We start from the raw sequence: 22857 nt of genomic DNA, 5'->3' as shown, positions 1-22857 counted from the left end.
AATCACCAAACAACCAGGAGTGCACTAACCACCACAGCAACGATTAAAACGGTTGCTTCTGCAGAAAGATCACATGGGTTCAGGTTAGCGTAGAGAAGAGCTGTCCTCTAAGTCGGCTAGAGTTTATTTATGAAATGCATTTGTTGAAATATATAGACCACACCCGTCCATCACAACTCTGGGCAGCTCACAGAATAAAAGAAGAGAAATATCCAAAGCCGCTTGGTGGAATAAAACCCAAACAAAGGCTGTCCTCAGGGGCTTCGCCAAGGAGGCTCAAGAAAGTCTAGATGGCAGCCACAAATGTCCAACTGTGAAACGTCCCCCTTCAAGGGCCGCTACCTTGACTTCTTTTGACATCGCCTCTGACTATCTTGATTTTAAGAGTCCTGTACACAATAGATTAACAGGCCACCAGAAGAAGAACCACAGAAATAGAAGATCAGTGAAACCCAACTGGAGCTGTTCCGATTTGGCCCTTGGACCACCCCGTGGCCTGTTTCCCCACATTTTCACGTACTTGCATGTCACCTGTAGCACAAACTTGAGTTTTATAAAGAAGAATGAATCAGGGAAAGACCTCCAGATTTCTCTCTGAAAGGAAGGAAGAGGGATAAAGAAAACACAAGAGACTGTGTTTCACAGTCTCAGGATAGAGTTCCATGGAAATGACCTTGGGGAAGGAATTTGACAGTTAGCAAAACATGATTTAAACCCAAGGAAGAGAAGAGAACATTAGAAAGAAACTCAGGTTAGCTCCATCTTAATTCTCTGGAGCTTAAGAGGGAGGGAGAGATGGAAAATGCTCTCAAGCTCTCAAGGGTCTGTTACTCTAGCTCAGTGTTTTTCAATCTGGTGACTTAACTCCACACCTCTTAAAGTTGCCCATGTTGAGAAACACCGCTCTAGCCTATCTCAGTAAAGCAGAGTTCCAGTACTACTTGTAGAGTCTGTTTTCTGACTCGGCTGACCTTGAAATATTTGAGAGTGTTCTCCTTCCCTCCCTTTTATTTTCCAGAATATTTAAGGGGAGCTAGTCTGTATTTCTTTCTACAGTTTTCTTCCTGTTTTGCTAACTGTTGTCAATAGTTTCTTCAAGGTCATCTCTGTGGGTCTCCACACTCACCTGTGCCAAGGCAGGACCTCTTGCCCTGGTCCTAGATCTTCTGCACACAGCATCTAGGCTGAATCCTGGAGCAACAGAACCCTCACTACAGTATTTTAGAGCAATCTAAGAGATGCATGTTGTCGTCAAATCAAGAAAAGACCAAAAGATCAAAGAGGAATGAAGCCGAGAAAGGGGGGCGGGGGAAAAAAAAGAACTCTGAAGAATTATTCTAAAAGTCCATACTTACTTGTCCGACTCCCTTCGAAACTTCTGTTGTATTCAGGTGGCATCTGGATGAACAGTGTCATTGTTCCACTGTGCTCAGGCTGGGAGTTATGCTGAGCCACGCAAGTGATCTTTGAGCCATTTCTATCTTTGGTGGCCACCACCTGCAGGTAACCCTCAAGGGAATATGTCCCATCATAATTCAGGGTGCTTGGGCCAACCTCTCCTTTTTTGCTTGGGATATCACTGCTAAACAACTCGATTTTGGCATCATCAGGATAAAAATATTCCATGCGGCAAAAGGTGGTTGCAGTGGTGTTCAGCTCGACAGGGTAAAGTGGGCTTACAAAGACCCATGTGGGGCTAACTGAGCAAAGAGAGACAAAGAGATCAGTCAGAAGAGCTTCCAACTCATGTCTTCTACATGCGGAAGGGGCTGGAAGACCAACTAGGCCTGGCATGGGACTGCAGCATTGGGAAAATAAGTGAGTTCACCCGTTTGGAACTCTACTGTGCTTGACCCAAGTGCCCGAGAAAGATCCTGACTGCCTTCCTAAAGGGCTGCTCCCCACAACATCAGCCCTGTGAAGCCCCTTGTGCTGAGAAAGAATGGCTGGTCTAGGTGGGCTTCCATGACTGTGGGGGCTAGAAGTGGGGCCTGGCTGGAGCCATTCCTCTGCCATCAGGGGACCTCGGCCACGTCCAGACTCTGTGGCGTTGTCCTTCTCCGCAAGCAGAGCTCACCTACCTCTTAGGATATCACCAAGTGGAAAGTCCTGCTGGAGGGGAGCCTCCAAGGAGCTGTGCTGGATCTGGCAGGTCAGCTGTGACCTTATGTCTCCTTTCCGGAGCAGCACTTCCACCGTGCTCTCCACTCGGTACGAGATGCTCCGCTGTTCACCAGAATCCAGAATCTTGGTCTGGGCCTCCTCTATTTCCTTCCCATCCTTCAACCAGGTGACTGTGATCTCTCGGGGGGAGAACCCCTCTGAGGAGCAGTTGAAATAGGCCCGAGACCCTGCCCCAATTCTGCCTGGAGGGCCACGGAGCAAAGGCTGGGATGGCCTGGCTGAGAGAGGAAGGAGGGAGACATCAACTGACGGTCCCTCATGGACCATAGCAGAGTCTCCAAGACTGCTTTTGGTCAGAGAGACTCAGCTTCAAACAGGGAATTTGCCCCAAACATCTGATTTACTCCCACGTCTCTCTCGATTGACTGGGGTGGATGTTCCTCCATCCCTGGAAATCAAGTTGGGGTGCCACCTACCGATCACAGAGACCACGGTGCCTTTCCCCGAAGCCAGCTGTCTCTCTGGGTTCCCTTTCGTGACCTTCACGCAGTAGTAGGTCCCAGCATCTTCAGGGAGGATGTTTCGGATGGAGATGCTGAAGTCTGTGCTTGATCCTGGGACGACCCTCACCCCCCGGTTCGGAGCTCCTTCTTTATCACTGTAAATGGGAGGTTGGCTTCTGTCCAGGCCTTTGTACCACCGCACTGCTCCTGGTGGATTTTCCCCAGTCAGGATACACGTCAGATTGAGGGTCTCTCCGGCTGTCACTGACAGGGATTCCGGACGTTGGGTTATCTCCACGTTCTGTCCTCCAACAACTGAAACAGAAGGAGACACTTCTATACTAGGTTTTCTCTAGAAAGTGGTCACTGCTCTTCTTGAGACAGAAGAATGGGTGGTGCCCCTTTAGAGAACAGAATTACTTGCATTTCCTGAATGCAAACCATTTGAAAGTTAGCCCATCTGAGGTACATTAATTCAAAAACTGTTGCGTTACAACACACCGTTTTGCCCAGGTGAATGTTACAGGCAGGAGAGTTTTAGTGGTATACAGGCGGTATGTTAGTTTTACATTTCATTTGCTTTTATTCACCTTGTACCTTTTTAGCGTGTTTTACTGTAAGCCATGTCGAGAGCTTCAGCTACTGGGCAGTTTAAAAATGTTAGTAAATGAACAAAATAAATAATAATAGGAACGCTTTAGTTATGTATTTTTTCCGCTTAAGGGCCTAAGCCATAAGCAATAGCTGATTATCTTGGATCAATTGCTGCAAGTCCTGGGGACCCATGGCTCTCAGCCGGGGGGGCAGTGGGAGTTTCATCTGCTGGGCTTCGTTGGACAGTTGGTGGGCCATGGGGAGAACAGGCTGCTGGACGAGATGGGCTGGGGGAGCAGGTGCTCCATCAGGGCCCGGTGTATGTTTGGTCTCCCTTCCTTCACCGCTTCCCAAGACCACATGGAGCACTTTCTGGAGACAGCCCCCAAGCCGTCTTTCCTAAAGCGAAGGCCAGGTGGGAATGTGCTGTATATCTCTTTCAGTTTCCGATATGGAGATAGAGACACAGATAGAGATTGATATAGAGATGTAGTTAGATATATCAATATATATATTTAGTTAATCAATTAAAGTAATTTATATGGCTGCCCAACTCATTCACGGTGATATACAGTCAGGTCCAGAAATATTGGGACATCGACACAATTCTAACATCTTTGGCTCTATACACCACCACAATGGATTTGGAATGAAACAAACACAATGTGCGTTAACTGCAGACTGTCAGCTTTAATTTGAGGGTATGTACATCCAACTCAGGTGAACGGTGTAGGAATTACAACAGTTTGCATATGTGCCTCCCACTTGGTAAGGGACCAAAAATAATGGGACAATTGGCTTCTCAGCTGTTCCATGGCCAGGTGTGTGATATCCCCTCAGTACCCCAATTACAATGTGCAGATAAAAGGCCCAGAGTTCATTTCAAGTGTGCTATTTGCATGTGGAATCTGTTGCTGTCAACTCTCAAGATGAGATCCAAAGAGCTGTCACTATCAGTGAAGCAAGCCATCATTAGGCTGAAGAAACAAAACAAACCCATCAGAGAGATAGCAAGAACATTAGGCGTGGCCAAAACAACTGTTTGGAACATTCTCAAAAGAAGGAAGGCACCGGTGAGCTCAGCAACACCAAAAGACCCGGGAGACAACGGAAAACAACTGTGGTGGATGACCGAAGAATTCGTTCCCTGGTGAAGAAAACACCCTTCACAACAGTTGGCCAGATCAAGAACACTCTCCAGGAGGTAGGTGTATGTGTGTCAAAGTCAACAATCAAAAGAAGACTTCACCAGAGTGAATACAGAGGGTTCACCACAAGATGTAAACCATTGGTGAGCCTCAAAAACAGGAAGGCCAGATTAGAGTTTGCCAAACGACATCTAAAAACGCCTTCACAGTTCTGGAACAACATCCTATGGACAGATGAGACCAAGATCAACTTGTACCAGAGTGATGGGAAGAGAAGAGTATGGAGAAGGAAAGGAACTGCTCATGATCCTAAGCATACCACCTCATCAGTGAAGCATGGTGGTGGTAGTGTCATGGCGTGGGCATGTATGGCTGCCAATGGAACTGGTTCTCTTGTATTTATTGATGATGTGACTGCTGACAAAAGCAGCAGGATGAATTCTGCAGTGTTTCGGGCAATATTATCTGCTCACATCAGCCAAATGCTGCAGAACTCATTGGACGGCGCTTCACAGTACAGATGGACAATGACCCAAAGCATACTGCAAAAGCAACCAAAGAGTTTTGAAGGGACAGAAGTGGAATGTTATGCAATGGCCAAGTCAATCACCTGACCTGAATCCCATTGAGCATGCATTTCACTTGCTGAAGACAAAACTGAAGGGAAAATGCCCCAAGAACAAGCAGGAACTGAAGACAGTTGCAGTAGAGGCCTGGCAGAGCATCACCAGGGATGAAACCCAGCGTCTGGTGATGTCTATGCGTTCCAGACTTCAGGCTGTGATTGACTGCAATGGATTTGCAACCAAGTATTAAAAAGGGAAAGTTTGATGTATGATTATTATTCTGTCCCATTACTTTTGGTCCCTTAACAAGTGGGAGGCACATATGCAAACTGTTGTAATTCCTACACCGTTCACCTGAGTTGGATGTACATACCCTCAAATTAAAGCTGACAGTCTGCAGTTAAGGCACATTGTGTTTGTTTCATTCCAAATCCATTGTGGTGGTGTATAGAGCCAAAGATGTTAGAATTGTGTCGATGTCCCAATATTTCTGGACCTGACTGTAGATATGGAGATGCAGATTTCACATTTGGGAAAGGTGCAAAAAACCTCCCCAAAACCAGAGACCCAAATTTTAAAGGGTGGGGGGAAGAATACTTCTGCCATGCACCAAAGCTACCGCTTGGATGGAGGCTAAAGAGAGACATGTTGGCATGGAAGAACATCATGCATGTTCTAGCGATGTTTCGCCCTCTCTCACAAGGCCAGAAGTTGGGTCACCCACTGAGTCTCAACGAGGGAAGTTTTGATGCCGGTAAAGAGAAGGACTTTGTTAGGTGCTGCAGAGTTCAAAGGCGAGAATTGCCCCCTCAGCCCAGGCAACAGCCCCTCAGCCATTTCCAGAGGGGGAATGAGCAACGTCTGCTGATGATCCTGCTGTCCTGCCCGGTGCCCCCCGCCTGGCCCTGCCTATGACTGTCCTCTGGCAAAGCTGTGGGGTCCAGCCGGGGGGATGGCCTGGAAGAAAATGGATGGATTAATCTCTTACTTCGCCTTCAGCACTTCCTGCCTTGCCAGTCCAGCACCGAGGGGCTCCGTTGGTGGGCTGGGCTGAAGCCCTCCCTTGGCTTTAAACTGGCCCGGACAGCCCTGGGCCCTCCACAAGGTTTCAGTGCTCTTCTGAATGAACTAGATCTGCACTTAAGAACCAAGTGCTCTCTCTCGAGGCAGAGCTTGGTCCTCTGCAGCCAAGAAGGATGCCTGCTTCTGCTGGTGGTGCGTTGCTGGATCGGCCACCGGCCGGTCACCATCTCAAGCTGTCCGCTGTTTAGCCAAGAAGGATTTCTTGAGGTTTCATCATCTCCCATCCTCGGGGCTCGACTCTGTTCCTCCACACATCCACATTGTCAGAGTATACTCTGAAGTAAAATTTTATTTTAGTGTCAAGGAATTAGCTCTGGGTAATAAGTACTCACACCTGTGGGGTCCGGTGGGTGGATGACAGAGCAAGGCATATGATCAGTGCAGTGTTGGGTATTTAGAGAGATGCTCTCAGGGGATGTTCTCTGGAGGCACTCTCTGGTTAAGTGGCTGACTGATGTTTGTAAGTATTGTAAATACTGTACAGTAAACAAGGTCTGTTGCTAAGATAGCCTGAAGGCTGTTTCTCTGGCACATGGAACGCCACAACACGATATATGCGAAACCCCGACAGGTTATGGGCCCAGTGGATGGTGTTTACTCCGTGAGTTTGTGCAGACCTGTTTGCTGGTGAAGTCAACACGTTGTAAGTACCAGCAGAAGACATGGAGGCTGAGGCCGTGTGTGCCGTGAGTGGTGGAAATCATCTCAATGAGCGGAACTACACGTCTTGGTGTGTGAAAATGGAGACGTATCTTCGAAGGGAGAATCTCTGGGAAGCAGTGAGTAATCCCCCAGCACATCCTGATAACAGGCAGCTAAGGGCTGAAGAAAAAGCCCGGTCGTGTATTATCTTGGGGTTGGAAGATAGCCAGTTGCTGCATGTTGGTGGTCTACAGACTGCTGCTGAACGTTGGACTATGTTAAGGCGGCTGCATGTTCGTGAGACAGCTGCTACTAAGATTGCTTTGACACGTCGTTTGTACATGAAATGTCTGCAGGAGGGGGAGCGCTTATCGGAGCATTTGCACACCATGCAAAGCTTGTTTGCGGAGCTACGGGAGCGAGGAATGCAAATATCCGAGGCAAACAAAGTCTACAGAATCTTGAGTTCGTTAGATGACTCTTGGACTGTGTTAATTACAAGCTTAGAGTCGATGCCTGAACGACAGCTTACCCTATATCACCTTGTTGGTCCTCTGCCTGAGGAAGAACAGAGACGGACAGAGAGAGCGCAGGAGAGCAACGGTAGAAAGCCAAGTGTGAAGGGGTTAAAGGCACCAGCGTGCAGCAAAGAAACGGAGGGTGTGTTTGCTGTGAGAAGGTGTTTTAAGTGCGGCTCTAGAACACATCTTCACAGAGATTGCAAAGCTGCTTGATAGCGGAGCGGGACGGCACCTTTCCAACAGAAAGGAAGATTTTGTTTCTTTTCAACCTGTGACTCAACAGTATGTCAGTTTAGCAGATGGTAAGAGGACACCCGTGCATGGACACGGTTCAGTGCACGTCCCTAGCTTAAACAGGACTCTTGAGGGTGTTTCATATGTACCTACACTAGAGTATAACTTGCTGAGGGTGTCATGTTTACTCAGGAAGGCTACTCGGTTTCATTTAAAGGTACAGGATGCGCCGGTGAGATGAATGGTAAGATATGTGCGCGGGGCATAATAAGGAACAAAATGTGTACAGTGCTAGCGCATGCAGGTAGCCAGATAACAGTACGGACACTGTTTAGCAATAAGCCGGCTGGTGATGGGTGTATACATCTAATACGTAGGAGGCTGGGGCACGCTCATTTTAGAACCGCTGCTGAAATGCCTGATGTAAGGGAGCGTTTAAAGCTGAAGCAATGCAAGACGTATTTGGATTGCGGTATTTGTAAGACAGCAAAATCCAAACGGTATCCTATTCAGAAACAAAGCACTAGGATCTCAGAGAAGCGTTTTGACTTAGTCGACAACAGGAATTATAGTGAAATTTACAACAGTGGAGAATAAGAAAACGGAACGCAGCGTCCACAGCAGAAGCCGAATATGCTCCCTTGTCCGCTGCACGTAATGATCTTATATGCTATACTCAATCGTTTAAAGATCTAAATGTACCTATGCTTGTTCCTATTACAGGGTATGAGGATTCAGAAACGTGGATCACTATGGCGACAACTGAAGGAGTACAGACAAGGAGTAAATATGTAGATATTAAATATTGTAATGTGCAGCAGGCAGTGAAGAAGGGATTAATACGATTGGAATATTGTATGTCAGAGTATAACATAGCAGATGTTAGGACAAAACCTTTATCTAAACAAAAACACTGGGACATGACGGGTTTGATTCACACTAAAGAAAATTTGGAGGGGTGTCAGAGTCAGAAGTAAAATTTTATTTTAGTGTGAAGTCACTAGCTCTGGGTAATAAGTACTCACACCTGTGGGGTGCGGTGGGTGCATGACAGAGCAAGGTGCGGACTGATGTTGTACGGTAAATAAGGTCTGTTGCTAAGATAGCCTGAAGGCTGTTTCTCTGGCACCCGGAACGCCACAACGCCATATATGCGTAACCCCGACCTGCTTGTTTTCAGTTCCCTGTTTATAAAAGAAACTCTCCAATTAAGGAGAGGGTGGGGCTGCTTTAACCCTCCTTCTCAGGTAGCCCCAAAATGCTGGATCCCAGGAAGAAAACATCACTCCAGGTGGTGAATGACTTCCATGGTCCCAGGTCTGAGGACTGCATCAAACCAGGTGGCCCAGTTGATCTCCAGAACCTCAGAGCTCGGATGCTCTTCTCCTTTGTTCTCCTACCACTTGGGGTGGGAGGCAATGGGAGACATCTTCTCCTCCCCAAATTCAGCATCTGGGTCTGACCTTTGCTGGCAAATCCGCTCGTCTCACTGTTCAGAGCAGCACGGCAGGTTTTAAGCAGCCTTAAATCTTGCAGGATTTTATTCCAGCTGTAAATCTGAGAACGGACCCTGCCTGATTTCAAATGCCAACACTCACCCAGATCCCGCAGAAGGAGGAGATACAGCAGCTGAAGCGGATCAGGGGTTCCCAAGAAGGACCTCAAGATAGCCATGCTGATAGCGGCAGGAGAAATGTCTGCAGTTAATTCGTGTCTTGCCCCCACTATATCTTTCCTTCAGCAGAAGAAGCAAAAGAGGAAGTCTCCTTTCCTTCTTCTAAACTTGGGCAATTTCCAGAAATCATCTCTAATTTCTTTTTATTTTTCATTTATTTTTCATGTTTGTCATTGTCAGGATTTTCTTTCTCATGGGAAAGGATTCATCCCGTTATCTTTACAACAATAACAAATAATATTCTGGCTACAGAGATCATGTGAAAAACACCTGTTATTGTGTGTTGTGTATTGTGCTATTTACTACCACCTATTGGCGTGTGTGTGCTAGTTACCCAGTGGGGGGGCATAGAGCTATAATACAAGGGGAGGAAAATGTTCAGCCTCTCTGAGTAGTTGTTAGTTGTTTTAGTGTTAGCCACTATGTAGGTTTTATGGGCTATGTAGTTGTAACAAATTATCAAGTAGTGTACCTCTTCTCTAAGAGTTTGTAGCTAGAGATTTTGTTAAGCTTGTGTTGCTAATAAGTCTTGGACGCTACATTACATGAGAAGATGTGTTTTTCTTTATATTTTGTATGATATTTGCATTTTATGGAATTTTGCATTTTTATCAATAAACACCAGTTAGTATATATTTTCTGACTGGATTTCTTTGGGAAACAAGAAATGGACATTGCATTGTGATAACCCTTTCCTGGATAACTTTCCCTGGAGTTTTTGCTGCGCTCTACACAAACAGGAGTGTTTGTGATTTGCACTCTGCACGACAGTCATCACCTATCTCACTGTGGGGAGACTCTGGGCAATCATCAATATTCATCAATAAAATTCAGTAAAAATCAGCAGTATTCAGTGGCTGGTCTCCTCCTATCATCCAAAAAATTAGAGGCTCTGGGCCAGCTCATTCCTGATGTCCTCCCAGCCGTTCCCAAGGTGTGCGATGTGTATGTGTGTGAGAGAGAGAAGAGAATGTAGTTTTGGGTGATGCTAACAAAAGGTCACTTTGGGAAAGAAGCTACTGAAGGAAAAGCTAGACAGAGACCGGATTCTCACAGTACACTAAACCACATGAAAACTAATCAGGCTTAAAATTAAAGCAGCTTCACATCCATTGGACATACTTGCAGAAGAGTGGAAGATGGTTCGACCACATGGCCGTGTTCCTGGAGGCCCTGTGTGAATTGGGGCATGGGGAGGTCCAGAGTGGGCAGCCTGCCTGCACTCCACAAATCTGGAGCCAGGCGCGGCTGCGGCACTCACACACAGGTCCCCAGACCCAGAAGCCAAATAAACAAACTTCCCCACAGCTTTTTCACGCTGACCTTTCACAACCACTAGAGTCCCACGTCCTTTGAGCCAGTCGTTGCTGTGCCCCGTGCTTTTCTTCTCCTTCACACACTAATATGTCCCTGCACCTTCCAGAGTAACATTGTCGATGAAGATAGTGAAATCTGGGTAGGAACTTGGGGATTTCCTCTTTATTCTTTGATTGTTTCCAGGAGTCTGCTTGTCTGCATAGATGAGCTTCTGCTGGGACCTTCCCCCAAGAACCATTTCACAGGACCGGCTTGGAGCTGCTCAGACACCAGGCACTCCAGGTGGAGGTCTTCTCCGATTAGTACCTGAACGGATTCCGGGGATTGCCGCACCTTTGGGTCCTGGGCCTTCACGCCTGAGAAAGAGGAGCCCAGGCTGCAGTTACAGCTCTCTCACGCCATCCCAGCCCTTCCTCAAACGAGGTGTCCTGTGTTGAACGTGGATCCCTTGCCCAGAACTGTGATCACACCCAACCCGATCAAGGAAGCCTCAAAGCACTGTTCCAGAGCAGTGCCCGGGGCAGGAGAATTTGACAGACCTGGATTCTTATGGAGTCTGCCCAACTTATAGCTAGACCCCCTCACTCACTGCCTTGTAAGGAAACGAGAGCCCTGGTCTCTCCCCTTGCTTTCCAGTTTCAAGGGATCCCTGGATTTCTCTTAGCCTGAGATCTGGGTGCGGATGGAAGGAAAAGGAAGCCCATTTCTGGTGTCGAGGTGGAGAATAGAATCACAGAATCACAGAATCACAGAATCATAGCGCTGGAAGGGACCTTGGAGGTCTTTTGGTCAAACCCCCAATTATAATTATAAAAATTATAAGAGGAGAAATGAGAATAAGAGAATTATATGCATTCACATTTGCAAGGGGTGCAGAGACCCCCCAGCTCAACTGAAGGTTCTTTAAATAAAAACACACAGAACATGAGTGAAATCAGAGGAACAGTAAAGCCTCGTTGACTTTCTTACACTAAGCTAACTCTGCACACATTCCCACCTGTACTTTCTCACCGGGACCCAACACAACCAGGGTTGGCCAAGGCACTGAAAGGGATGAAGAGAGGATGGATGGATGGATGATAGATAAATAAATCTAATCCGGTTGAGCACGGCTGGCTTTTAAGTGTCAAAATAAAATTGCATGCCTCTGGATTCCCAAATTGGACAGTACAGCCATCCTCAGAGAACTCAGAGAATTTTTGCTTGCAATTTCATCCATAAGTCTCGCCCCAAAAGACTGGCAGGGCATTTGTCCATATAAAGGAACTGGTGCTCCAGCCTTCTTCCGTTTACTTCTATGGGCACAGACTCCATCAAGGCCACCCTCTCCGTTCTCCCCGAGGCATCAACTACTGTTTCCCCTTTTGCCAATGACAAAGTGGGTTCTGTTTGGGGGGGTTTCGCTCAAAACAGAATATGTGGTGCCGGTGTCTATTAACCACGGGGTCCCCAGGTGGTAAAGCAAAGGCCCCGGGACCCCATCAGGCGCTGTCTTCAGTTCCAAGGGTTAGCCGGGTGCCTCTTCCCTTTTCCGGGCAGTGTCTCCCCCAGTGCCCCGTCCTTTTGCAGATCCTGCACTGATCTCTTCTTAGGGATGGCCTTCCTCCTCGGCCCCTGCCCCTGCCCCTCCCTCTCCCTCTTTCTATTTTGCCTGGAGTTAGTCTGCACCAATCAATCGGCGCCCCAATGGTCTCTGCCTCTAAGCTTCCCTCCTCCGGCCACGGCCACGGAGGGAAAATTTCCTTTTGAGATGGCCAATCTTTGTTACAAAGATAAATTAATCTCTCTTTCGTCATTCCAGACCGGGAATCTCCCAGAGCTCGCCAATTTTTAATTACACACCCGAGAGGCGTCCCCCTGTGAGGGTGTGGCTTACTGGCACAGCTGCCCATGCCAGAAGTCTTCCGCACACCTAGCGCTAGGACTTTTCTCCACGGGTCTGGCTCGCTTTCACTCACACACGTGGACCGTCACTCGCAGCAGGGCGGGACAAGATACTGGCGAACGGAGCACACTGGCTTTCAACTCTGGCAGTCGTTGGTCTCAGACCTCGTGCCAAAATTGGGGCATGTATTCCCCGTTCGCTGAGCAGTCCTGGTTGCCCCCGGGAGGCAAGACAATAGGCACACCCCGTTCCTTTCATCCGGACCGCCTGGTTTTTCCTTTCAACCGGAAAAACCTGCTTGGAGTACTCGAATGTACTCACCCGTTCTGGCGCAGCTCAAGGGAAATTCCCAGGCAGGAATCGTCAGATCTCCCCTTTGTGGATCCCTTAGGGCCTCCCCCCTTTCAGGATCACCGGACACTTAAAGAAACCCCAGACGAGCCCCCATTTTTCTTAGCCAAATTTGAGAGTTTCTGAGTCTCCCCAATTAGGATTCAGTCTGGCAGAAGATCGACACGAAAGTACCAGCTGAGATTTTAAAGTGTTATTGAAAGTGAGCCAATAGAGTCAGCTGGGGTCTCCCCTTAAGGCAGAGAAGAGCCCCGGTCACACCAAAGAAGAAGAATTTATACACGTTCCTTACACAGAGATACAGCAATTAACAAACGATTGGCTGAAAGTGGCATAAGGCTGGGATCCTCCTTTTTATTGGGGGAAACCTATCTTCCCGATGACCAACTGCTTGCTAGTCAGAGTTTGGGGTTTTATTGCTTGATTGTTTCCTAGACTGCAGGGGGATCGCCAGAGCGGCTGCAGGTTGTTCTGAAGGCTAGCAGACCGGGGTCACCTCCGCCCGTATCCGTATGGCCTCGACACTTAAGGAGACAGGACGTCTGCCTAGAGCCTTCCACGTAACAGAAATGAGGCAAATGCGTGAAGGTTCATGAACGTCAGCTTCCTTGTCATCCCTCTGGCTTCCAAATGTAAGGAAATAAAAGATGAGAGAAACTGGGAGCCCTTTTTTATAAGGTTTCAGTTTGAAGCGACCCGGCCCTACTTCAGCTGTTCTCCAGGCTGCTGCAGACCAGGTCTCCTTTTGGGGACTTGCTGCATCCCTCGCCTCAGCTGCAGATCTGAACAGCAGACTGAAGGTTAGCGGATTAAGACAGTCATGAAGGAGCCAGATTCTGCCTGAGGTCCTTTCCCTGCTGCTGAGTTGAAGATTGGCATGAAATGGGCAGCCCCATGGCTGATTCTCCTCCTGCTTTTACTGCTTCTGTGCCCAGTCACTGCAGTCCCCCAACTTCACCCCAAGGGAACGGGACGGACAACGACCAGCCACTTTCACCCATCCTGAGGCTGCCTTAGATGGCGTAGGAGGAAGAGAGAAAAGGCTAGTGAACACCGAGGCAGCCAAGGGAGACCGAAGCCGGCCTCACTGCTGGCTGGGGGATGAGATGGAGGCCACCGCAAAGGGAGATGGCGAAGAAGAAGACCAGGCCAGGCCAGGCACTTGGGAGAGGTGCAGGTGCGGGCAGCCCTTAAACAAAGCATCACCAGAAGCCCTGAAGCCACCATCCAGAATGCAAGGAAAAGGTGTCAACGTGCACATTTCCTCGTCCCACACCAAGCCAGGGACTACCGTTGGCCCTCCCAAAGCTCAGTGCTCTGGTGCCCTTCCCGGCCGCTCCTGCCTGTTCACCTGGCCCTTCGGGTGGGGGGGCCAATGGGAGACACCTTTCCCCCAAGGGTCCAAAATCCAGGGCTGGCCCTTGCTGGGGCATCTGCTAATCCCCCGTTTGCAGCAGTGGGGCGTGTCTCCCCTCAACATCCACCTTCCAGGTGGAAGTCCGAGCAGCGGCACCAGCCTCGCCTCAGACGCAAACACTCACCCAGGCCCCGCACGAGCAGCAGCAGCAGCAGCCGAAGCGGACCGGGGATCCCCAGGAAGGGCCTCAGGGCAGCCATGCCGATCGCTGCCGGAGAGGCGTCTGGGCTCCTTTGCACCGCGCCCTGCAAGACCTTTCCTCAGCGGAAGGAGCAAAGGAGGAAAGCAGTAAGGAGATGAAGGGACCAATATCTAAATATCTAATCTTGATTCATTACCAGTTTTAATTACACACCCACATGCAAACAGGTAGTCATGCAGTGTGAAGTGTGCCAGCGAAACAACCCTCGTGGAGGAAAAGCCACACCTCCCGGGCGTCTAAGAACTGCCCGATTTCCCGGAGAAGCCTGGCAAGTAGATTTCACCGAAATGCCTAAGAGTGGAGCCAAGCACAACCTTCTTGTTTTTGTAGACCTTTTTACAGGATGGCCAGAAACAATCCCCACAACCACCCAAAAGGCTAGAGAGGTGGTGCAAGCCCTTGTAAACATCATTATCCACAGGTTCGGTGTTCCCATGGGATTAGAATCAGATAACGGTCGGCATTTTACCTCTCAGGTCACTCAAGGGGTCAGCCGCTTCCTCTGAATCCCATGGCATCTGCACTCTAGTTATCGGCCCCAGGCTTCTGCTAAAGTGGAGCGAATGAACAGGACTCTGAAGACACATGTGGCCAAGCTTTGTCAGGAGACCCATTTGCCTTGGCCCGAGGTCTTGCCCATAGCTCTTACCCGCATCAGGGCCCTCCCCAAGGGGACGCTGGCCCTGTCCCCCTTTGAAATGATGTATGGGAGACCCTTTGTGTCCCAAGACCTCAAGAATAGTGACACAGGAGAGAAAAACATCACTCAGTGTTTGCTTCATCTGGTGCAGGTATTGTCTTCCATTTCAAAACAGGCACAGGCTGCATTACCTCCTGTTACCGAACAGCCATCGCTTGCCGAACCAGGAGAATGGGTCCTAATTAAGGAACTGTCGAGCCAAAGTGGTCATCCCCAAAACAAGTTTTGCTCAGCACCCCGACAGCCGTGAAAGTTGAAGGTGTGAAAGCGTGGGTACATGGTTCCCGTGTTAAGGAGGTCCACAAGCCCCCTTCTCCAGAGTGGCAAGCCCGGCAGCTGGAAGGCCTGAGGCTCAGATTGCACCGTCCTCAAACATCCCCCAGAGACTTGTCGCCTCCTGACTGATGTGAACTGGACTCTTTTGGGAATCCCTGCCAGACGATCTTTCTTTATTTTGTAGTTCTGTGACTCTGTTGTTCTGTTTTTCTTTAGAATGGGTCTAATCTCTATTTTAGGAAGAACACCTGCCTTAATGCCCTTGATCCTTGAGGAAAGGCACCACAATGCTTGTCTGAAAAACCTTGTTTTATGCTTACTGGTAATTGGATTGTCTTTGCTCACTGATATTGAGGCTGGTAAGTCTCCTCATTTAGGCAGAGTCCTGAAGCCAAAACCGCACCCTACCTTGAGGATTCCAAGGGTGCCAAATCGACAAGACACCAAGAAGTTTACTAGTTGCCTTAAAAGAAACACCTACATAGACCAGACTCTGAATCTTTCTTATAGTTTGCTTAAACAAGGCAACCCTAAGGTGGCAAATGATTGTTGGGTATGTTTGCCCATGCCAACTGAGATTCACCGGGCTTTCCCCACCCCACCTCAGTGGTGGTATAATTCCACAGCCAAACTTGCTTTTCAGGGAAGAGGTCCACCTGCTGGAAAAATCAGAAACTACCTTCGGATCTATAAGCGAATGCTAGACCCACTGAAAGCCTCGCCTCCCATCATAGATGGGCCAGTGACTAAGAAAGCTGAAATCATAGGGAAAATTCCCCTGTGTGTTCAGCAGCATAACCTTGCAGGACACGGGGATGTGGGGAAAGTCGATGTAGCTGACTGTCTCACCCAACTCCTATTTTGTGATGGAATGGAATTATGAAGGCCAGACTCAGGGAGGAAAACATTTTCTTCCGTCTCCTGAGGCGAGAGGGAGAGAGAAGAGGATGAGGCTGGCACCCCCCTGAGGAATTCACAGTGTTGTGGCTGGCATTACTTGGGAGCTGGGGTTTCAGTCTGGGAAGACTGATGTCCGGCCTAGCCCAAGGAACTCCAAGAGACCATGTAAATTCAGTCCAGCAGTGTTTATTAGCTACCGCCTCTAGCAAGAATCCTCCAATAGATCTGGGATTCTGGGGCCCTTGATCGAACTCTGGGTCAGAGGAGAGGAGGTCTCCTCTCCATGTAAAGGCACAGAAGAGCTCCAGTGGTCAGGAAGTGGCAACCTTAAGTAGAAGAAGACTGAAGTCTGTTTGAACTGCTTTGAGCTGGAAATGGGTCTCAGTGAAAGTAGAAGGGTTGGGCACGGTGACAGAAGATGGAGTGCAAACGGACAAGGTGGTCTTTTGAAAGGCATCAGAAAATGCTTGTGGATGGAAGCAAAAAGGAAAAGAAGACGCAGCAGCAGCACATGGTATGTTGTAAGAGGGTTTGTGAAGGGTGAGTGTAGGGTTAGCGTGTTGGGAATGGGGGAACCTGCTTCCCCCTCCAATGTGGAAAAAGAAAGGTGGTGGCAGTCGATAGGCTGGACTTTTAAGTGTTTCTTTTTTTAATTAAAATCTGCATTTCACATGTTTTCCCTTGTAACATTATTTCCTTCCATTGCTACTGGTAGGAAAAAGCGGTAACTTCTCTCAAGAAGACCTATGCAACCTCAGCAGAGGGGGGAGGGAGGTGCATTTTTGCCCTATTGCCTAATTTTGCCCCCCACCCCCACCCTCACCCCCGCTGCAAGCTGTGGAATGTCAAACTGGTAAAAAGAAAGTGACACACCGGTTTTTGTGTGTACCTGAATGTCCTACCCCTTTACTGGAAAGGGACCCTACCAGTGATGGTGGGGGGGTGGGTTTGGTTTTGCTCTACTTTTTCCTCTGGTAGTTCCTTGAGTAAGGTATTGTGTCCTGCTTGTATGTCTGGTAGTAATCTTGGTACTAATCTCTGCTTATCTGGGTGAGGATTGCTGGTGAGGAGATGCTCCAGTCTTTTGTTTTTTTGTCTTTCTCTGAAAAGCGGGTAGATGTTGGTTATCTCTATGTGCCTGTTCAAGGCTGCGTTGTCTGAATACCAAGCTTCCAAGAACTCTTTGCATTTTTGGATTTTGCTTGGTCTCAGATGTTGGCAGTTTCCTAGTTTAACCTATGGCTAAGTCTGTCCATGTGTTGGGAGATTAAGGAGTGTTTGTCGTGTCTTCTGACTGCTAGTTGGTGCTCGTGGATGCACGCTGCTAGTCTTCTGCCTGTCTCTCCTATATAGTGGTTGTCACAGTCCTTACACTGTGTGTGGTAGATGACTCCTGTTTCTTCTGCTTGGGCTACGGGGTCTTTTGGTTTGCTTAAGATGTTCTGGAGGGCTTTAGCTGGTTTGTGTGCTACGGAGTTGCCATGTGGCTGTAATAGGCTATTGGTAATTTCTGAGACGTTTCTGAGGTATGGCAGCGTGATCCTTTTCATAGCTTGAGTTGGCTGTGTTGTAATAAATTGAGCTTGTGTTGGTTGTGTTGTAATAAAAAGTGAGTCAGGCACTTTTGATACAGCTGCGTGGGTATCCGTGTTGTTGGAAGACGACAAATTCCTGGAACATGGGCTCATCGGTCCAGGGGCGTCTCCTTGCAATACTCCTTGCTGCCTAACCCCTATACGTTGCTGACAACTATACCAGCCTCTGAGGCGGTTTCCAGTTTTGGATCTAAAGGATGCCTTTCCTGCATGTCGCTGGGAGAGGGAAGCCAGAAATTGTTTGCTTTTGAGTGGGAAGATCCTCAGATGGCACAAAAGACCCAGATATACTGGGCTGGGGTTTTTTGCCCCAGGGATTCAAGAAGAGCCCAACTCTATTTGGGACGGCCCTGGCCAGTGATCTGGGGTTGTGGTCATCCCCCTTGAAAGAGACCGTGTTTCCAGTAGGCAGATGATCTGCTGTTGGCTTCGCCATCAGCCTCAGAGTATGTGGAGGCTCTGCGGTCTCCTTAAACCACCTGGCCACGTGTGGATACGAGGCATCAAAGATAAAGCGCAGCTAGTCCAGCGGAAGGTTGTTTCCCGAGGGTTTGAGCTTTCACCGGGACAGAGGGCGTTATCAAACACAGGCTCCACGCACTCGGAAACAGCTAAGGCGGGCTCCTGGAGACGTTGAGGAGTGGCACAAGGGCTTTCAGGATAATCAAACACGGCTTTCGCAGGCTCCAGCGTTGGGACTCCCCGATCTGGAAAAGCTCTTCTCCCTTTTCCTGCAGGAGAGGATTTAGGATCTACTTGTTCCTGACTCTCTATTCTCAATTCCAGTAATTTCACTGCGATTTCCCCATCTTCCCCAGTAATCTTAAGTCCTAATTGTGCAATCAACTCCTTTCCGGCCAAGTTAGAACTTCCCTTTACCAACACAAAATTGCACCACACCTTTGCCTCCTTACCCAAGCAACACACCCTAGTAGGTTTGAATACCTTTGCCGTTAGCACATTCCCCCCACCCCACCCCTTGAGCTTTTATTTCCCCTTTCCCAAGTTGCATCCCCTCAGGCATTCCCGCTTCCAACGCCCTTCCTCCTTACACATGGGACATTGATTTCGTCCCAGACGTGATCTGCGATTCTCTAGCCCTCCTCTTCCTTTTCCTTCCTCTCTCCTTGCTCCCTTCGCCTGGAAAGGAGGTCTCCCCCTCCCCGTACTGCCTACTCCTGCTCCTTCTTCCCTCTGCCCATACCCTTTTCCTTCCTTCTGCAACACTTGTACCATCGTCTTAACCTTCCTTTTCTGTTTCTTCATCCCTCTTGACAAACACTTTCTGTGTTCCCCTTAACAATTCATCCACAGTCCTTCCCTCCCAATTGTCCATCTTCTGCAATGTATTCCTAATATCTTCCCAAGCTTTCCCCACAAATTGATATTTCAACACCATCTGTGCCCCTGCTTTTCGGGATCTAAGTGCCCATATTTTTGGATTTGCCCCTTCAGTCTTTCCAACCAGTCTGAAAGGGCCTCTTCCTATTTTTGTTCCACTTCCAGCGCTTTTTTAATGGTTAAAGCTTGGGGCCCTGCAGTCTTCATTCCTCTAATCATATCCACTCGATAGGCTCTGATCCTATCCGCGTCCCCATCATGATTGGCATCCCTTTGTGGATCTGTGTTTGGGATATTCCTCTGAAGATTACCCCCCTGGCTGTCCTGCTTCCACAAAGCCCCAGCTCTCTCTCTCATCATAGTTAGTCCTTCCCCCGAGAACAAGATACTAAATACCGCATTCAGCTCTTTCCACGAATACTCTGCCGGACCCAGGAACTGATCCACCTGTTTACCAGTTTCTACTGGATCTTCTATTAATTTCGGATTTCCCTTTTAAATTGCCTCACCTCAGCCCCGGCTAAAGGAGCTTCCACAAAAGCACATCCTCGCGCCCCCAAAGGGACCTGCCGAAACCTGCCACAACATCACAGGGCTCCTGAGTCTAACTCCCATTGGTGAAAATCCCCCTCCAACCCTCGCCTCATTTTACTTGCCATTTCCTCATTTTGTTCCGTTAGTTGTTTGGTTTCTCCTGGCAAGTCAGGAGCTGTTGGGACCGGCCCGCTCACGCCTGAGTCACCCGGGCCCCCGGGTATGGAGGCAGATTATCTGAGGCATCCCAGGCATTCATTTTCACTAATTTATTCTCAGTTTTGCCTAACCCAAGCTGCCCATCATGAGATTCCTCAGTCCCTACCTTAGCTTCATTAATAGTTATATTTAATGCCTGGCATATAGAGAGATCATCAGTCCCGTAGGGTGGCCATACCCACCCTCCCAAGATTTTATACGTAGGCCAAATTTGTGCACAGTACCTTATCATTTTCTCGTTATCTTTATTCCTGGTGAAGGAGAATGAGTCCCAATATTTTAACATTCTCCCCAAGGGAGCATCCTCTGGAACGTGGGGTTCCTCTCCCTTTGCCTTTTGTTCCTTCCCTTTTCCCAGGGAGGCGTCCCTCCTCTTTGATCCTTTATTACCCATCACGTACCTGTGACTTCCTAGGGTCCCTCCGTCGGTATCCGGGCCAGAAACCCAGCTGAAAAGGGTGCAGATAATCCGTTTCAACGAGGATCCTCTGGAGCTGCAACCCCACCACTTTCTGGACTGGAGGAAAATTATCCAGTACGGTGAGATCCAGTGATGGTTTCTTGAGGAGTGGGTGTGCCAGTGCCTCTTTAAAGGCTGCTGGAAGCACTCCCTCCCTCAAGAGAGAATTCACCATCGCCCAGACCCACCCACACGTCACCTCCTCAGCCGCCTTCACCAGCTGGATCTAGATGGCAGCTGGTGGCATTTACAGCCCGGAGGACCCTGCCCACTTCCTCAGGTCCAACAGGATCAAACTGTTCCCAGATAACAGGGCAGGTCCGTACCCCAGGCATCCATCTCCACAGGCCATGCCACACGCTTGGCATCCAACTGGGAACGATCCAAGTGATTTTATCCGCCAAATGCCCAGAAAACCCCTCTGTGAGGCCCCGTGGGTGGGTCACTGGCCCCCCCTTTCCCAAAAGGGATCAGGTGACCTTAAACAGGGCTGCTGGGCGGGATTCTGCGGATGCATAAGAGCGGAGAAATATTCACTGCCACAAGGTAGGCCTTAATGGCGGCTCTCGCCTGTGTTCAGTTGGATTCGGTCCTTGTTTTCCTCCAGTGGTGCTCTAGATGTCTCTTAATCCTTTTCAGACCCCTCAACTCCTCCGTGAACAATGGGGAGTATCGGTCTCGATGGGTCAAGAGGGGCCGCACGGGCGCGATTTGTCCAAGGCCTCGACCACCTTCCTATTCCAGGAGGCGGCCAGGGTCTCCATGGACCATGCAGCAGCTCCTCGGGTATAGCCCCCAGCTCCCTCCGGGACCCCATTGGGCCGATCAGTTGCCTGGGGCGACCAATCGAATGGGCCTGCCTCCCTGTGGCCCCAATCTCAAGGCCACCTGGGCATGATCGGACCATGACAAGGGGGCAAGTGTAATTCCCCTTTCAGATCACATTGCCTCTGCTTGGACAAGGAAACCAGGTCCGGTGTGAGGCCACTGTCCTGAGTCGGTTTTTGAATAATCTGGGACAGGCCCATGGCTGCCATGGTGGCCATGAACCCCGGGGCTGCCTCCGAGGCACGTCCCAGGGACGGCAGATTAAAATCCCCAGAACCATCAGCCTGGGCATCTCCACCGGCAGCCTCAAGTTGGCCTCCAGAGGTGAGGCAGGGAGGGTGATGCCCAGCAGGGTGGCTGGTAGAGCAGCACCAATCCCAGCTGTTCTCGCGAGCCCAACTTCAGGAACAGGATCTCACAATCGGCCACTTGTGGAGCAGCGCCCTGAAAGCCAAGAGAGACTCCCAGATGTCAGCTGCTACTGGGAGGGGGTACCCAGTCTACTTCCCCTCCCTCCCCGACTTTCACTGGGGGGGGGCGAGCATCCTCACGTCACTCACCCCTCATTCACACTCTATGCATTCACCATTGGGCTCCCTCCCTGTCTCTCACCCCAGAGAAGGGCACCCAAACTCTCACACCCAGGTGGGACCCCTACCCACCTCTGCCCTCTCTGCAGAGGCTATAGCGGCCGGCTGAGTTGACCACCTAGGCCACCCCTCAGGTTGCACCTCAGACCCAGGCTCTGGCTGATTTGCAGGCCTTGGGCCGTAGCCGCCAATTCTTCGGCTATTGCCCCCGTCCCGTTTGCGGTACCACCGTTGCTCTAGCACCAGTCCAGTAAACCTTCGGTTGTTTGAAGCCACCCGGCCCTACTTCGGCTGTTCTCCAGGCCGCTGCAGACCAGGGCCCCAGCGCTCGTCTCAGGCCACTGGCTCTGTTGTTCGCTGCGGTGCTTGGGTGTATAGGCCGGCTCCGTCAGCATCCGATGAGCTCCTGCCAGCCTGTGCCGAGCCATACCAGCCTCCACCAGGCTCTGCCAGGCATGACCTGGCACCCCAAGACACTCGCCATGGCACTCAATCTGGGACGCCCACTGCGCTGTACCTTTAGGATCGGGGTCTCTCACCACAACCCCCGTTGAGCCGCTCAGCTGTGCAGCCCTGTTCTGCCAACCTCTGCTGAGCTCCCCCACCCTCCGTTGAGCTCCGCTGGGCACCGGTCGGTGATTCAGGCCGCCTCCTGTACTTGCTGCACTCCCTGCGGGGCCTGGCTGGAGCCACCCACTGCGCCATTCCAGGTCAGGCTGTTCACCTCAGACTGCTTGCCACGAAGTTTGCAGGGCCAAGGCACCCCAACTCCTGGCAAACTGGTGCCAAGCAACCCCCAGGGCAGCCAAGTGAAAACCTAAACCAGCTGTGCTGCTCAGCCCCTTGGTTTCACCTTCGGCTTGCCTCGTCTAGCCTAGCGAAGCAGCCGGTGTTTGCTCCCAGTCCCTGTCTTGGAATCCATCCATCCATCCATCCATCCATCCATCCATCCATCCATCCATCCATCTTTCTTAAATTGTGTTGCTTTCCTGATTTTTTTTTCTGCTTAAGGGCATAAGCCATAAGCAATAGCTGATTATCTTGGATCAATTCTCGCATCTCAAATTTTAAATGGAGCTTCAATTTGGATCACGTTGCTAATAATCTCATAGCACACTTGCAGGTCAAATTTCTACGATCTCTTCTAAGTGT

General features: G+C 49.6%; 1 protein-coding gene across 1 annotated transcript; it reads right to left on the bottom strand.

Moving 5' to 3' along the window:
- Window positions 1-568: 568 nt before the first annotated feature.
- LOC148214293 (signal-regulatory protein beta-1-like) lies at window positions 569-9143 on the bottom strand. The gene is made up of 5 exons (XM_088154040.1): window positions 9014-9143; window positions 2601-2942; window positions 2082-2402; window positions 1356-1700; window positions 569-594 (listed from the first exon to the last, which is right to left on the bottom strand). Exons 1-5 carry the CDS (start codon window positions 9087-9089, stop codon window positions 569-571), a joined length of 1110 nt encoding a protein of 369 aa, XP_088010166.1. The 5' UTR covers window positions 9090-9143.
- Between the last annotated feature and the right edge of the window lie 13714 nt (window positions 9144-22857).

The sequence above is a fragment of the Python bivittatus genome, unplaced genomic scaffold, assembly GCF_059951505.1.
Source record: "Python bivittatus isolate LINGU-HERP-01145 unplaced genomic scaffold, Pbiv_v1 ctg000700_np1212, whole genome shotgun sequence".
Taxonomy (NCBI): Eukaryota; Metazoa; Chordata; class Lepidosauria; order Squamata; family Pythonidae; genus Python; species Python bivittatus.
This window is presented reverse-complemented; position numbering and strand designations above follow the sequence as displayed.

Bases quoted from the DNA above. Each gene is read 5' to 3' on its own strand.
- LOC148214293 (XM_088154040.1), bottom strand. From the start codon at position 9,089: ATGGCTATCTTGAGGTCCTTCTTGGGAACCCCTGATCCGCTTCAGCTG. The intron at 2,943-9,013 runs GTGAGTGTTGGC...CTTCTGTTTCAG, and splicing joins CCTCCTTCTGCGGGATCTGG to TTGTTGGAGGACAGAACGTG. The intron at 595-1,355 runs GTAAGTATGGAC...CCTTCCTTTCAG, and splicing joins TTTCGAAGGGAGTCGGACAA to AGAGAAATCTGGAGGTCTTT.